Raw genomic sequence first — 17,571 nt, forward strand, 5'->3', positions numbered from 1 at the left:
GGAAGGCCGCGGCGGGCGTTCGGGAGGGCGCGGTGGGCGTTCGGGAGGCCGCGGCGGGCGTTCGGGAGGGCGCGGCAGGCGTTCGGGAGGCCACGGCGGGCGTTTGGGAGGCCGCGGTGGGCGTTCGGGAGGCCACGGCAGGCGTTCGGGAGGCCGCAGCGGCCTCCAGACCGCACCACAGCTTTAGAGCAGCTTTTTCAACATTACTGATTTTTTATTTATTTAGAATATTTTTTTCCTTGTTTTCTTCCTCTAAAAACTATGTGCGTCTTATGGTCAGGTGCGTCTTATGGTGCGAAAAATACGGTATATGGAATCGTTAGCAAGTACTTGAAAACTGAGCAAGGAATAACATAAAGAAATGTGATGTCTACGTGATTCTTTAACATATTTATAATACATCTATAAGGTGATCTTGAAGCTATGTTGGTTAGGGACACGAACGTACAACAAATATTTATACTAACTGAGGTCAAGAAGTGAAAATAAAACAAGCTTGCAAATTCTATAAAACCCTATTACACACTTGATCTTTTAATCTTTATTGAATTTATTTGTTCAGTCTGTACTGCCTTTCAGTGATTATAGATTTTGATTTTTTTAATACAAAAAATAAAATTCAAAACAAATATACTTGCTGAATACGTCCTAAAAATGGTAAGTGTAATATAAAATACTTCAATCTGTATTCCACTGATATCTTCAGGAGCTATCGTGGATTTCCCCTTCTTCCTCAGAATACCTTTCCTTAATCATCTCTTCGTTAGGTGTATTGATTTCTAAAGGGGAAAAAGAAATATATTTATACAGTTTTTGCTATTAATTCAATCTAGTTGCATCTGCTACTAATGTGCCTATCTATAACCACACCGTTATTGATAAATAGCTTGCCATGAGATGTACAAATTCTGGATTTGCTATAAAATTATAGTTCTCAAAATAATACAGGTAGCCCCCATTTAGCAAGTGCCTTGTACAACAACTCTTCAAAGTTACGATGGTGATGAAAAAGTGACTTTGGGACCCATCTTTACATATAAGCCCTTCCCAGGTCTGTAAAACAAAGGTAAGCTGAAGTAAGATCATAAGCGCAGTCACTGTTTCACTTAGCAACCACTTCACTGAACAACTGAGTCCCAAATTGTGTTTGCTAAATGAGGACTACCTGTAAAGCACTGCTAACAGTTAAAAAAACGGTTCTGTTATCCTCTGATCAATTAAGATAGTTTCAAATCTTTAATCTAGAACAGTGGTGGCGAACCTATGGCACGGGTGCCAGAGGCGGCACTCAAGAGTCCTCTCTGTGGGCACGCATGCACACCGTCGCCCCAGTCCTAGGCCTTTTTGCTTTAGGCCTCCGCCGCCATGTGCAAAAAAAAAAAAAGGTTCAATCAACGAGTCAATTTCAACTTTTTGCGGGGAAAAAAAAGATCTTGCAAAGTTGGAATTGATTTGATTGATTGAACTTTTTAGTCCCACCCAGTCTGCCGTTACCACCGCAGCCACGCCCACCCAATTGGCCACACCCAGCCAATGGGCCACACCCACCCAGCACCCGACAATGCATAAGTGGGTTTGGGGTTGCAGTTTGGGCACTCGGTCTCTAAAAGGTTCGCCATCACTGATCTAGAAGATCAAGCTACCCTCACTAATTCCACTCCTTACTCCTTGCACACCCTCCCCAATCCTTGCCACACTTCTTGTGTACTCCCTTGTTCCCTCCACTACCTGGCAGCAGCCACTTATTTGCCTACTGGCTTTAGACTTGCAATTTCCTGTGGTCCCACTGATTTTGCTTGTGCAGGGAGCAAATCAATGGGGAAACTGCAGGGAAGGTTGCAAGTTGCTTGGGTAAGTGTATTCCTCTCCTGCACACCATTCCCCAAACCCCCTACATCCATGCTGGCCTCACACATCTTCAGGGACCCTCCTGACCCACGCAACATCCTCGTGCACCTCTTTAACCTGTGCTGCACTCTTGCTACACTTCTCAGGCTTTGGGGAAGCTTGCAGGACACATTAGCAATCACAACTAAGTTTAAACTGCTGGCTTCCCCAATGAATTGTGGAATATTGTGAGGTAATTTGGAAATGACAATCACACTTCCTGCTCTGGCTTGTGGGAAGCCACCACAACTTTTAAAAATTTCTATTCCAGGGGAGTAATGTGTCCCAGATTTTAGACACATTCTAAAAGCTAGCCACTTAAAGTACCTTGGTACAAAAAAATGTTGCCCTATGATGCACTGTTTTGCTTAATTTAAAATTACAGACACAAGAGTTTTAGTGGTATATAGATAGTATATGTCAAATCATCTCCCCACCCTCCAAAATCAATTCTGCAGAACTATCAAATGCCCCTGATTATCCAAAGCAGTTCCTTAAGAGCTGGTTTCTAGAGACTCACTCATCCTCTACTACTCTATGGCTCAGAATGCTTCTGGCAATGGAAGTACCAGAAAGTAATAATACCAAAGTAGTAGTAGATGTTCTGTGGGTTTGGTCAGGCTTCATGAAAAGAATTTCCATTTCTGATAAAGATCAGCATTCCTTTTACTATATTTAAGTCCTAAAAATATTAATAACTACTGTTTCATCCAAGATGATTCCTCCCTTCTCGTATTATTATGTATGCTGGAGAGGTATGGGCAGAAGTTCTGTGAATACAGTTATGACATTTCGGACAAAAACTAAATACGATTACTATGCCAGAGAAAACCTGGTATTTCCTTTTCCTGCAATTTATTCTGATAATTTGATATTTGGTGTCTGAAGTCAGGCTTTAATGTCAAAAACGTCTGTGATGTGAATCCTAATGATTGGAATTTCAGAATCACGTTGAATTTCAACGTTTGCCTCAGAGGGAAGGGTGATTTCGATCATTATTCAGAAAATGACCTTTCATTTATTTGAGATTGCTACTTGTCTGTTTAGTCTCCTAGAATTCTGTCTGTTCAAAGAAATAAGGAGATTTGAAGGTTTGCTGAAAGAGATTATTTGTTGATCTGATATTACCTCAGGAGCAACTTTCTTTTTCTACTGTATATTCTACTGGCAGAAGAATGCCCGGAAATCAAGAATATGATATTACCTGGTAGTGATTTTATTATCTTGCCTAATTTCAAAATTGTTTAGCTATAGAAGCCTTGAAATCTTGGAATACAAAAAAAAAAAAAAAATCTTAATGGAGAAGACCTGATCTAAGTGACTGTAAAATGTCTATCTAGTCCAAGGGTAGGCAACCTTGGCTCTTTTATGACTCGTGGACTTCAACTCCCAGAATTCCTGAGCCAGCCATGCTGGCTCAGGAATTCTGGGAGTTGAAGTCCACAAGTCATAAAAGAGCCAAGGTTGCCTACCCCTGATCTAGTCCAAGAAAGATAAGCATTTTGGCTTTCATGGCCCAATCGGAATCAATTCTGTCTTCTATTTACATTTTTTCCTGATTCTTCTTGCGGTGAGGAATGTATAAATTATGTACTTCTGTTACAGGAGATTTAGAAGTTCTGATTTTCCTTCTCTCAACACAGTAGTGAACCTTGCCACTGTATTGTTTTACTAATCTAGAATCTTTGCACTCTAAAATTAAAGGACCTAGGGCAGAGGTAGGCAACCTTGGCTCTTTTATGACTCATGGACTTCAACTCCCAGAATTCCTGAGCCAGCAGGAATCCTGGGAGTTGAAGTCTACGAGTCATAAAAGAGCCAAGGTTGCCTACCCCTGACCTAGGTCATAGTTATATATAGGTAGTCTTTGATTTACAACCACAACTGAGCCTAAGATTTCCATTGCTAATCAAGACTGTTGTTAAGTGAATTTTGTCCCATTTTACGCTTTTCTTGCCACAGTTATGAAGTGAATCACTGCAGCTGTTAAATTAGTAACACTGTTGTTAAGAAGCTGGCTTCCCCTTTGACTTTGCTTGCAGAAGTTCTCAAAAAGTGATCACATGACCCCGGGACACTGCAACCATCATAAATATATGCCAGTTGCCAAGCATCCGAACAAGATCATGGGGATGCTACAACGATCAAGTGAGAAAAACAGTCATAAGTTACTTTTTTCAATGCTGTTATAACTTTGAATGGTGACTAAATGAATGGCTGTAATTCAGGGACTACCTGTAATTAAAATAGAGAAGCTGAAAAAGACCCAAATAAATTTTATGATGTTGTGTCAATTATTTGCAGCAGAATGAAATTATCTTTTTTCTCACTCTGAGTTTCCAAGTTAATCAAGGCACAGAAAATGCACACTATTGGAATGACACATTATTCATAGATGTTGTAAAATTAAAAACTTTCCATTTCTTTTCTAAAATGGGAAACAATTTATGGAATAGCTTAACAATTGCTTCCAAAATCTGATAGGAGTTTCAGCTTCCATGCTTTAATCTTAAATAAGACTTGAAAGAGGAAAAGAAAGAAAGGGAACAGAGTTATTTCTCTTTCTAAGAAAGCTTGCAGTACATTTTCTCATGTTTCATTCCCATCGAGAAGGCTTTCTAGAAGGAAAATGAAGCATTTCAAAAATTTAGCTTAAATTATGCACTTCACTGCATAATCAGGATACTCTATTCCTTTCAGCCACTACAGAGGCCACGTATCTACTTCAAGGGGAAAGATATCTTCAGTGAAAAAATTGGCCAAGACAGTTGCGTAGTAGAAACTTTCTGAGCATGCTTTTTTTCTAACCCAAAGAGTGATGGAAAGCAATTATGTAAAGGGGCTCAGGACTCTGCTTGTCAGCAGGAAAGCCTTTTGAAAACCGTACAGAAACTTGGTCTGGGGGCAGAATCCCCCAAAAGAAAGACTGAGTTGAAAATGGGCCAAGCACTGAGGAGAAAAAAAAATTCAAATAATCCCCTCATGCAGTCAAAGTGGGTCAGCATCTTGGAATGTTGCCAACTCCTTCATTCTAAGCCCCCTCCTTTTTTCCCCTAGTCATGTCACTCAAAGAAGAGCTATTATAAAGAAGTTCGGAGGGGGGGGGGAATCCAGACGTCAAACCCGGCGGTGCTTTCCCTTTTTCATTGTCTAAAGAATACTTTAGTAGGTCTGCCGGCAAAGACAGACTTTCAAAACAAAAATCAGGACAAAAGCTTTTAATCTATAAAGAGATTCCTTTGTTTTCTGTTTCTTGCACAGGGAAAAATGTCCTGCCTTCTGTGGGATTGTTCCCCAACAAGTTTTGCCGTCATCATCGTCATCACTATGATGACTTGTCTTGAAGTCAAATGAGAACTGAGAACTGAGGACCGATCCCTGTCTTCTAAATGGAAGATCTGAAGAATATCTTTAGGGCATGGAAAAAAGAACTTTTCCATTCTTACTGTCCTCTTTATTTTGCTGGTAAAACTATTTCTATAATCAAAGTAAAGAAATATGAAAATGGAAGAAATGCCCTTAAGCTTCTCCTAAAGAAACTATTAACATGTGACGTAGGAACTCTCATGCCCTCAGTTGGGAAGTCAGGAAGGGAAAAATAATGTCTCTGTTCCAACAGGTCCACTGAGATATGGGTTATCGGCCATGGGCCATCTCCATATCTGAGAAGAGTGCACTCAATCATAAACCCAGGATGCTGCAGAGACACACTGCCTTGTGTTTTGGAATGACAATTTATGTATTATTTATCTGATAGAAACATAAACTGCCCCCCCCCCAGCAATAACTGTGAATGTGACTGCTAAAGATTTGCAATTACCTTGAAAAAGTTTATCTTGTTTTGCTCAACATAAAAGGGTTTCTCTCAGTTCTGACAGATGTACGTACATACAAATATGCACAAATATATAATGAGAGAATCACTTCCACAGATTTATGACTGAAGAAAATCTCCAGCTGCGATTTCAGCTGAAATAAAAATGTTCAGCCTGCCAAGTTGGGGACTTTGCACAGGATTACTTTCTTTTGCTATTTTTCCTTAAGAGGTCATCTAAAATTCAGGCTTGTCTTCCTTTCAGGGCAATATCTTTGTGGCAAAAAGTGACAGAAATTAAAAAAATATATGACATAATTATGTTTCACTGCGAGTATTAAGAAAGCAACATAAGCATTTTTTCAGTTATAACATCTAATAAAATAATTTTGTCAGATAGTATTGCATTAAGGATTCTCTTAGATTTCTAATTCATGCAGAAAACTGTTGAATCCTGATATTTCTGCACATTTCAATATTTCAACATAATGCTGTGGAATGGGAGCCAAAGATATTGTAATAAAGACTGCCTAATGCCTGGCTGTTGATGTCATAGTGTGATCACTCATTTCCTGATGTGCTCATCACCCGGATCCTTCTGTGTTCCAGCTTACCCCAATTCTCCTTTCATAGCTTTATTAACTCTTTCTAGACTGTGGTCGAGCAATTTTACATATAGACAGGAATCCACACTCCCTAGAAAGGAACACTTGTTTTACTGAAACAGAGCTAATGGGAAACTTACAAGAAACAGAACAAAAACTAGAATGTCACCAACATCTATATAATTCTACCAAGAAACATGTAGAAATATGCCAGAAATGTACAGAGAACCGCTGTTGTGAGTTCTCAGGATTGATCAGACAAGACAAGCATATAAGAGCTTTTTTTCTGAACAGAGTCAGTTTTTTTAAAAAAATCTATGGTGTATCAAGAATAGAAAAAATGGTTTTTCTGTAAAAATTATCATTTCAGCTAGATAGCAATACAAGTGGGGTTCTCCCTTATCTTCTGGCTTCTACTGTCAAAGCATTTATGCGAATTCAGAGATTCACCACATGCTGGCAACAGTACCATTACTGTTGAAATGAGTGAGCTCCCTTTAAAATGTATTTGCTGCTAAATTCCCCATAGTTAAAGTTATATTTAAAGCTGACTGGAAATCTATCACAGCTAACATAACTTTTATCTTTTTAGTGCCTTTGCATCCTCTCCTCTTTCTGGATATCTGTGCTGGTTAGACAGATCCTATGCTGTACCATTCTCTTCCTTTGCATAGTATAATTCACCTTTATTCCATAAAGACAGAAGTGTATTTTAGGCAATCAATCTTATCCTATCCTAAGATAGGACAGGATTACTCAATCCTATCAAATTCAAATTCAATTTGCATCCTTTTCTGTGCCCTTCAGTCACCTTGGAGCATATAACTATTCAGGAGCCCAAGATTGCATAATAATAACAATAACAACAACAATAATCATCATCATCAAGTTGGAAGGGACCTTGGAGGTCTTCTAGTCCAAACCCCTCCTCAGGCAGGAAACTCTATACCAATTCAGACAAATGGTTGTCCAGTCTCTTTTTTTTAACTTCCAATGTTGGAGCATTTACAACTTCTGGAGGCAGGTTGTTCCACTGATTAATTGTTCTAACTGTCAAGCAATTTCTTCTTAGTTCTAGGTTGCTTCTCTTTTTCATTAGTTTTTATCCTTTGCTTCTTGTCCTGGCTTCAGGTTCTTTGGAGAATAGCTTGACTCCCTCTTCTTTGTGGCAGCCCCTGAGACACTGCTATCATGTCACCCCTAGTCCTTCTCTTTAAACTAGACATACCCAATTCCAGCAACCATTCTTTATTATGTTTTAGCCTCCAGACCCCTAATTATCTTTGTTGCTCTTCTCTGTACTCTTTCTAGAGTCTCAATATCTTTTTTACATCATGGTAAAATGCCGGCTGGCAACCTCCAGGGGGAGAGCCTTCTCTGTGGCAGCTCCTGCCCTCTGGAATGACCTGCCCCCCGACCTACATACAATTGTGGACCTGCGCCTCTTCCGCCGAGCCCTGAAAACTCATCTGTTCCATGCGGCCGGCCTGGCGTAGTTTTGATTGGGTTTTGTTAGGGGTTTTATATTTTAGAGCAGGCTTTTATGTAATATTTACTGTGATTTTTATTATTGCCTGTTCACCGCCCTGAGTCCCGTAAGGGAGATAGGGTGGTATATAAATTTAAATAATAAATAAATAAATAAATAAATAAATAAATGGTAATCAAAACTGGATGCAGCATTCCAAGTGCGGCCTTACCAAGGCATTTTAAAGTGGTATCAACACTTCACATGATCTTGATTCTATCTCTCTGTTATTGCAGCCTAGCACTGTGTTGGCTTTTTTGGCAGCTGCAGTACACTGCTGGCTCATATTTAAGTGATTGTCCACTAGGATTCCAAGATCCCTCTCACAGTTACTACTACTGAGTGAGGTAGTACCTATACTGTACCTGTGCATATGGTTTTTCTTGCCTAAATGTAGAACCTTACTTTTTTCAGCATTGAATTTCATTTTGTTAGATAGCGCCCAATGTTCAAATCTGTCAAGATCCTTCTGTATCTTGGTGTCATCTGCAAAGTTGATGAGTTTCCAATCTATCCCCTCATCCAAATCACTGATGAAGATGTTGAAGAGCACTGGGCCCAGAACAGAACTCAAAAACTTTCTTTGGGCCCTAGCCGTATGATTCCTCAACTGTGCTCTGTGGTGACTTGGGGCACTGAAGAAAATTCACAAGGGTGCCACAGGATATTTTACAACTTAAAAAAAATTATTTGCAATATGCAAATAATGCTTTTACATTGTAAACCTCCCAGACAGTGCTATGGGGCAATGTATAAGCCTAAAATACTATTGCTATGCTGTTGCTATTAATAAATGGAATAGTTGGTAAGTTTGCTGTGGCATTGTGGGATGTCATGGCATACAGTTTGAAAACTACTAAGGATGTTCTGAGCCAAGAAAGTTTGGGAACCTTCTGTGTTACCCATTTTTCTTCTCTCCCACCGAGCCCAATTTCAACATTAGTAGCTTCCTGCCCTCTTCTTGCTCATGTCAACTTTCTTTCCTTGTGACAGATTCTCTGTATAAAAAACATTATTTTGTTTATCCTCCAGCTCTTTCTCAGTCTCAGATTGTATGACAAATGCAGTTTATATGTTTGAGAGATCATGTGACAGGATGTCAGAGAATATATATACTTTATCCATTCCATCACACTAATTCTATACTACTAGTTTTAAACTTTTATTAAGGCCTTTTAGTTATTGCTGAACTGCTATGAACATCCCTGAGAATTAAAGTTTAATAGCACCTGAAGAGACTCCGGGTTCTCAACTGGATTTTAATGGTTTCATCCTACAAGAAGTAGAATGTATAGCCAGATATAATGTGAAAATTTGAAGCCCTGTGTAAGGATTCAAAGTATATAGACTTCCAATTAAGAAGGACATTTGTTCTGGAAAACTGCAGATGTTAACACATGCTATGCTACAACATTGTCTGGAAGAATGTTTGTAAGGCATCTGTCCTATAAAATTTGAAATAATAGAAAATACTTGTAGCTTGGATTTTAGATTTTGCCTGTGGTTTGTTCTCCAAGCTTGTTTCAATATAATTTTTGATTGTTTCGTTCAGAAATTGGTCAATCAACAAGAGCACCAACCAGCTACTCAGAATTTAAATATAGCACCAAACAAACAACCAATCGCTTGACCAACTAACCATATTGGCACACAAGACATTTATAAACTAAGGAGACTAGGACAAGAAAATCCTGCTGATGTTACCTGGCTTGGTAATGAAACATTCAGAAATTATATTGAAACAAGCTTGGAGAACAAACCACAGCCCAAACCTATAAAATTCAATTACTTAGAAATCAGAACTGTGACATCTTGATATATTTCCCACAAAACAAATGTGCAAATAGGAGAAAAATGTTCTGGTGATGTTAGTGCAACAAGTAAGTTACATGAAATTTAACTAGAAAGAATAAACATATACGCCGATCATATATTTGCTGCTGCTATTATTATTATTATTATTATTATTATTATTATTTATTTATTATTTATTATCATCATCGTCGTCATCATCATCATCATCATCATCAAAACAACTCTTCATAGACCACTACCTAAATACATGATTATTCTCTGCATCAAATATTATTTAGAATATACAACAAATACCTTTGTTTACATTCTGGCCAAGAATCACCATATCTGTTGTGAATTTCCGCAATACCACATGCAGAGTTGGATATTCAATGACAACCTTCCCTTTCAAATTGTCCAGAAGGCTTTTATTGGCATCCAATTCTTGATACCTTTTGGAAAGGATAATAAGCAGAATAAGTATTATATAGAGATTTGATTATTCCAACATAAAAATAAGTGTCTTGAGCACAAGCGTACTATATCAATATCTTTGAAAATGCAAAAACAATATGACATTTTTTTCAGAAACAAATATTCACTTCTCTTATCAGATGTCAGCCTTTTAAAAAGTTGACAGGTTTGCCGATCAAACTTCAGCTTTCTAGGACATGTGAAAATATGTTTAGTATTCTGGTGAGTCACTCTCCAAGACATATTTTTATGCAGTAATAATTCACCCTGTATTCCATAAAGAGAGACATGTATTTCAGGCAACCAATGGAAAATCCCTAAAATTTATTCTGAGGTAGTAATAAACCTCTTACAGCTCAACATTCCATTGCAACGTGCAATTCCATATTGTTGGCCTTTAAAAACAGTCCATTTTTAGGATGTTCCAACATAAGTTTTTTTTTTCCTTTTCCAACTACAGGAATACCTAATTTGGGCTTTGCTTATGATGTTGAAATAACTTAGCTATGTAGCATTTTCTGAGAGAAAGGGGGAGGAGGGAGAGTTACAACTATTTTACTTAACATTTCTTTAGTAAAGAGAATGCCTTGGAGTAAATATATATCACATTTCAGATTTTCAAGCCATAAAGCCTTAATCAATGGATTTAAATTTTGAAAAATATCTAAATATCTTTTTTAGGATTTTCTCCAATGGCAAGAATATTTTTAGCATTTTTATTATAATTCTTGCCAAATTTAAACTAACTCAGGTGGATGAATCTTGAAACAGTAGGCCATTTTTTTCTGACAAAAATGTAGACACATTTCTTATTTAATTTTTGTTTGAAATAAAATAAAATGGAAACAGTAATTTATGTGATCAAATCCAATCCCACTGCTCAGTTCAGTAATAAAATCAATCTGTATTCATAGAAAAGCATACACCCACATTAAGCATGATTGTATAGCTAACATAAGGAATAATTTGGCCATTTCATTTTGTTTTACATATTGTATAGGCTGCCTAACTCAGAAGACTCTGGGTAAGTTACAATATGCTAAAATTATGTGCAGCAGTAGAAATGAATCAAAATGATAAAAACAGTAATATTATAAGAGAGAACTATATAAAATGCTTGAGATTTTTCCTCCTACATGTATATTTCTACAAGGAACACAAATTAAAGTCCTTTACTATAATTTGATGCGGGATCTGTTAGTGCTAGAATGCACCAAACGGATACATTGAGATGCCCATTTGTTGTTTATTTAATCCTTTATCTAATGTGAATTATAATGACAGCCAAAGATAGACCATGTAGTATGAATTGAACACACTCAGGTGGAACATAAATAAAACTGATACATTTTTCACTATGAACAATGCTGAGGTAGGTAGGATTACAAGTGCATCTCCTACAACTCCATGCAAATAAAAAACTGACACAGTAGTTTTACTTTACTCTTTTGCTGTGCATTCTGTGCAGGAACATGTATCACAAGATAATCCAACACTTGCAATTTAAAGACACGTAATTTCATTTCATTTCTAGAATTTATTGAATCTAATAACTCACCATTATTGGCAGCTTATCGGATCTAACAGCCCACCAAACAAGAAAAATTACTCTAATGACTTTGTTTCTGTTATGTCTAATCACTTGAGTATCAAAGCAAAATAATGTTACTGCCTTAAAAAAGTTGCAAGGTGGCCATAGAGCTGAAAGCTATAAAGTTTTTTAAAGAAGTTTTATCCCTATATCTCATTGGGTTTTCTAGATATAGATGGGCCCCTAAGTTGAAATAATAGAAACTACTTGTAGCTTGGGTTTTATATTTTGGCAGTGGTTTGCTCTCCAAGCTTGTTTCAGTTTAGTTATATACTAAATAGATAGATGGGCCCATAAGTTATATACCATTAGAGAAGCAGAAAGAAGATCAGAGAATTATCTCAGGAATAAATTGCTCTTTCAATTTCCCAATAATGAACTAGCAATATTAAGCAAAGCACTCTATGGACCAAATTTTGAAAGTTTAATTAATATACAACAAAGTTCACAGAACACTGTTACATAGCAACATGATACTGCTGGGAAGAATTAGTGGTTGTTTGTTGAAGCAGAATTCAAATTGCAATAATCTAACTTTGTAGTTTAATCCTGAACTCCCCATATCAGCAACTGCAAACTGAATTCCCCAAAGAAAAATTCCATTTATTCATGTGTTTACAATTACCCAAATGACTTTGATCTTTGATCTAACACCAATTCCATATACAGGGTACTATTTTTCTCCCTCTGGGACTATGCATTCATGGCAATAAATAAACATCAATAGAGTATTTCTAAACTGTAATAATTTGTATTTTACGAATGTACAAACTACTACACTTCAGAATAAGCTTCTCATAGGAAAATAATGAGAATGTCAATGCCTCAAACCCCAAATGAACAGACATAAATTCCTAAGAGAAATTATAATTATTAAATAACTATCATGCTCTTAAAACGATTGTGGGAGCTGGGAGTCTGAGGGATCCAGAAGGCACCAGGTTGCTCTTTTCAATGTCCAATATGCAATTATCCTAATCTGGACTAGTATAGATTATTTCTGCTATAGAATTCCTTAGCAATAACGACAGGGCACAGGTTAATATTTTTGATAAACTTCACAGAGCTAGAGTTTAATGATCCAAATTCAATTAAAATACAGTACTGCAACTTGCTTTTCCTGGTTGGAAAGAAAGAACTTTATGCAAGAGTTGCTTCCCTTAAATCCAACTTCAATCATCATGAAAATAATTTGGTTTATTTATTTTTTTACCTCAAGTAATTATGACCAGTTCTTCCTAAACCCATTTTTTTAAAAAAAGGATAAGAGTATTTTAAATTCAAAGAGTGCTTTCATAACATTTGGAACGGCACATGAGGAGAAACATATTTGCTGATTTATTTACAGTACTTTAATACAAAGTACGGCGGTACCTTTCCACTGGCAAGAATCTCCACGCATTCTTTTCTGATTAAGCAAACATTTACCACCAAAAGGCTAAAGTCATTCACATGCCACAATACACTTTCCATTATCTCATGTTTTAGACAAAACATCCTTAGCGTCCAGCTTGGCAGAGCATAAAACATTTGTACTTTAAACTATTTTATGATAGTAAATTATTCAAGTGTTAGATCACCAAGGCCTAGTTTTAAGTAAACTTTATTGGTTGACAGACAGGGACAACTTCTGGCTAATACTCAAGGCCTCTGGTAGAGTGTGAAGAGCTAAAGAACTGTAAGAGAGGAGAAGAGTTTACAGTAATGTTACTAACTAAACTTATTGTCGTTTTATTTTTAATTCCTTGGTTAACCCTCTTTCTATTAAAATATACTATTCTCTTTATTATAAATTTATTCAGCACTTAAACAAGCCTTGAATACGTTGTTTATTCAATTTATCATCAATTCTGCCACAGATTTTCAACACTGCTAAAACAACAAGCCTAAGTTAGGTGTTTCAAAGTAAACTACAGAGATGACAATGTTAGATTTGACAGTTTTTCATATTATAAGAAACCACCTCAACCCACCCACAGCTTTTATAACAGAGCTTTATCTCTTACATTCTTGTTGACATCTAATTTCCATGATCAGCAGGAAGGAAGGGAGAGATGAAAGGAAACTAAGAAGAGACCAGAAGGTTATATATTAATCTTTAGCTAATCATGTTTGGCTAAATATAACAGTGGCTCAAAAGGTAGTATACAAGTATTTACTGCTGAATCATAATTTGTAGTCTTTAGTGCTGTTAGTTCATTTGATTTACAGCTTTGTCCTTCTTGTCTTTTAAAGCTTTAGCTTCCTTCTCTCTTTGACATTCATTTTTTTCAAAAACTGGTTACCATCTGCTCTGTCTCTTTCAACCTGGGCTTTTTAAGCTTCTTAATCTTCTCCCAATTTGACAGGCAATTTTCTGAGATAAATGAAAAATGCAAAGGTGTTGTTTAGCTCACTTCAATCTCTCCTAATTTTAGTTTTCACAGTACCCATGATGATAAAGGTGATTTTTGTGTGTGTGTGTCTCCTTATACAAAAGGGTCTTTGTTAGCTTCTAATATTTTACTTTATAGATGATGCTATTTCTACTGAATTTTAAAAATATATACCCTGCCTCTCTGTCATAATGAAGATAAATAGGTAATTATTTTTAAAATAATTTTAATGAAGTTTTTAGTGACCACAGTAAAAACAAATTCAAAATAAACCAGAAGGTACGGGGGAGGGGGAGGAAGTAAAAACTGTAGGCTCCAACCTTCAGCACACCAAGCATAAGCTAATATAGTAACTTTTTATCCCTTTTATAATTACCTTTTCTTCCCATAGCCTAACTTTTTTGTATGTGTAACCCATAAATTGTCATTTTTTAAGTTCTGCTTCAGTAAATGGTCCAGTACACGTTATCAGAAATATTGTGCAAATTGTTTATCTCTGATCAAATAGTACAATTTTAAATCCTTTCTTTTCGCTCCTCATAATCTTTGTCCTGTAAATCATTCCAATGGCATTGTAGGATTTAATCTTTCATTAATCTCTAGCATTCAACAGGAGTTTTAATCATGGAAATTTTGTGGCTGATGATAAAGATACAAATCTTATGATGGAGTTGCTCATCTGATCTTGCAGAGTATTCAGATGAACACTGTGTTTGGGAAAAGAATTCTTGTGTAAGAATTTAAAAAAATATTCTGATATCTGCATATACTGACAAAGATGGCTCCTGAAGGGAGTCACAATCTGTCACCATTACATTTTACAGACCAGTCCTCAAGGAAATGAATATGTGAATTTGGGGACCAGGTGTGTAACATTTCATAAGATTCAAGAAAAAGAGTTATCTACTTATTTCCTTATTTGCTATGTTTGTATCTTCACCTTTCCCTTAGGAATTCAAGGGGGCATACAAAGTTATTCCAATTCTTCCCTCCACAATAGCCCTGTGAATAAGTCAGGCTGAGAGAAAATTACTGCTCAAAGCCACCCAATGACTGAAGATGAAGGTGGATAAACGTAGGTCTCTCTGGTGCAACCATGATCACTGTATTAGACTGGGTCTCAAAAGCCAGTGCATTATTAATAGAGAATGTTCTATTAACAATAATGTACAATGTTTGACTTCATTTCATGAAGTAGGAGGGTAGAAAGAACAAAGAAGAGATATACATAACACTTACAATTCCTTTCATGTATTAATTCAGAGGAACTGCATTACAGCAGAGATAATAACTAACAGATGGACATTCATTCCTAAGTAGTGAACAAACCTTCCTTGTGGTTATGATTTCTGAACTAGAATACAGCAAGATTTACTCCGCAGTTGTACAGCAAGGGAAAAAACTACACACTGGATTATAAATTTAGTTTATATAACTTAGTTTGAAATGTTGTCTGTATGTTTGCCTCAATACTAATTTAAACAGGGTGGAAAAATTAAGATTATCAATCTTTTTCAAGATGATTTTTAAACAACACTTTAAACAATTCTTTGGCTGAAATCCCCATAAAAAGGATTCAAACACTAAATAAATGCAATTTCCTGAAAACACAGACACTTTGTCAACTGAATTACCAACTGTTTTCCCTCAGCTAACCTCTTTAACCACTTCCATACTTCTCAACTGAAGTTGAAGATCAACACTTTTGGATGGAGTTTTTGTGAAAAGAAAAGGATCATGTTAGTTATCTTCACCTCTAAACAACAATTCTTTTCCCTCATATAGTGTACACTACCATAATGTGAAGAATGGCACTTTTTAACTCTTTCATAAAGGATCATGCATATGTTTATAATGCAGTGAACCATGATATTCATATTTTACTTAGGTAAATGACAATATTGCTGAAGAAAAAGGTTCCTACACAATGTATCTAGGTTTGAAGACATTTGTAGAACAGATGTGGGTTGTAAAACATGCCATGAATGTATTCTTAACACATGAAAGTAGTTGGCTATGCTACTTCAGTGACTGTTTAACCCAATTTCAGACACACAAATACACTTTGAACATTTCAAAAATGTGACCCAGAGAAGGAAAATGTTGAGACTTGGCTTTAACTATTATAACCACAGTGGCTTGAAAATTCAGTTATAAAAAATCCTCCTAAAACATTCATTTATGCAATAATTCCATTTTTAAAATTGCTTAAGACAATTAAAATTAAGGCACCTCAAATATGTTCCTTTTACAATTATAAGGTCAACAGATTTTAGAAGGAAAATCATAAAAAAGAGGGATCCTCCTGGAAAGTAGTTGCTCAATTTTGGTGCATTTACCAAGAAGGCCATGTTTTGAGTCGCTATCCATCTGCTTTAAATGCCAGTGGAATAAAGACAACTTTACAAAGATTATATAATACAAAAAACAGACCTGTTAAGATTGATTTACATTCTTTATGGCCTGAACAGAATTGTAAAGGCACTTTCCACTTGCCATGCAAACCAATGACCATTTTCTGAAATTACTAACTATGGTAAGCAGCATATCACAACTGTATTCTGAATTAAGTGCAATGTCTGATAATATTCAGAATTAGGCCCAGAGGATTAATGATAATAATTCAATCTGGATACCAGTGAAATGTACATTTTTATGAGTGTGACATTCTTATTCAGAAAAGGGTAAACAAGCCATATATTTTTTTTGGGGAAAAAAAGCATTCTTCCTGGTGAATTGTTGCTATCAGGGACCTTAATATCCAAGAATAACACTAAATCTAAGGATACAAAAACTTAGTCTTAACATGGAATAGAATGCCACGAAACACTTGAAAAGTTAATTACCAATTCTACTAATAGTCAGATTTATACCAGATTGTTAATCATATATTTGTTGGTTGCTGACTTAAGAAATACTTATCATGTGCCTTAATATGGCTGCTAGGCTTGGGCAGGGCAGAAGGCGTACAACACAGTGCATCTAGGCAAGTTACTGAAAATTAGAATGTAGCTATACCAAACTGCTGATTGTCCTTTTTTTATACAAAGATTTTAAACTCATTACTACTTCTCCCCACCCTTCCCACATTTCAGCTGATTCTTTGCCCTTCTTGACCAACAAGTGAGCAATCTCCCTTCCAAACAGTATTGTTTTCCACTCTTCTTGAAGCACCAAGGGGAAAAAAAGAGAAAGTTTAACACAAGGTGCGAAGTACAGAAATGTGACCGGATTTACAGTGCAAGTCATATATACATAGATAGTAGGAATTCAGGCTCCAGGTCTTATTGAAAAACCTGAAAAGGATGAAAATAAATCAGGCCATCTGCTACCTTGATGTAAAACATAGATCTGTAAAGACTCCAACAAAATTTAAAGTCACAGACCTGGGAGCAAAAGTCTGAATAAGGAAAGATAACAGTACAACATCCAATATATGTATTTCAGAGAATAAGACCAAAGTTCATGAACAAGCTCATTCAGAAATGATCACCAATGAAATA

At 36.3% G+C, this 17,571-nt stretch overlaps 1 protein-coding gene across 1 annotated transcript in view; it reads right to left on the reverse strand.

Moving 5' to 3' along the window:
* Positions 1–511: 511 nt before the first annotated feature.
* ZNHIT6 (zinc finger HIT-type containing 6) overlaps positions 512–17,571 on the reverse strand; it is a 43,493-nt gene continuing 26,433 nt past the window's right edge. Inside the window, exons 9-10 of the mRNA XM_015818998.1 lie at positions 9,944–10,080; positions 512–779 (exon numbers count right to left, since the gene is read on the reverse strand). Of these exons, the coding sequence (XP_015674484.1) occupies positions 703–779; positions 9,944–10,080 (214 nt within the window). The 3' untranslated portion in view covers positions 512–702. The remainder of the gene's footprint in view (positions 780–9,943; positions 10,081–17,571) is intronic.

Source organism: Protobothrops mucrosquamatus, unplaced genomic scaffold, assembly GCF_001527695.2.
Source record: "Protobothrops mucrosquamatus isolate PMUCROS unplaced genomic scaffold, P.Mucros_1.0 scaffold841, whole genome shotgun sequence".
In the NCBI taxonomy this organism is placed as follows: Eukaryota; Metazoa; Chordata; class Lepidosauria; order Squamata; family Viperidae; genus Protobothrops; species Protobothrops mucrosquamatus.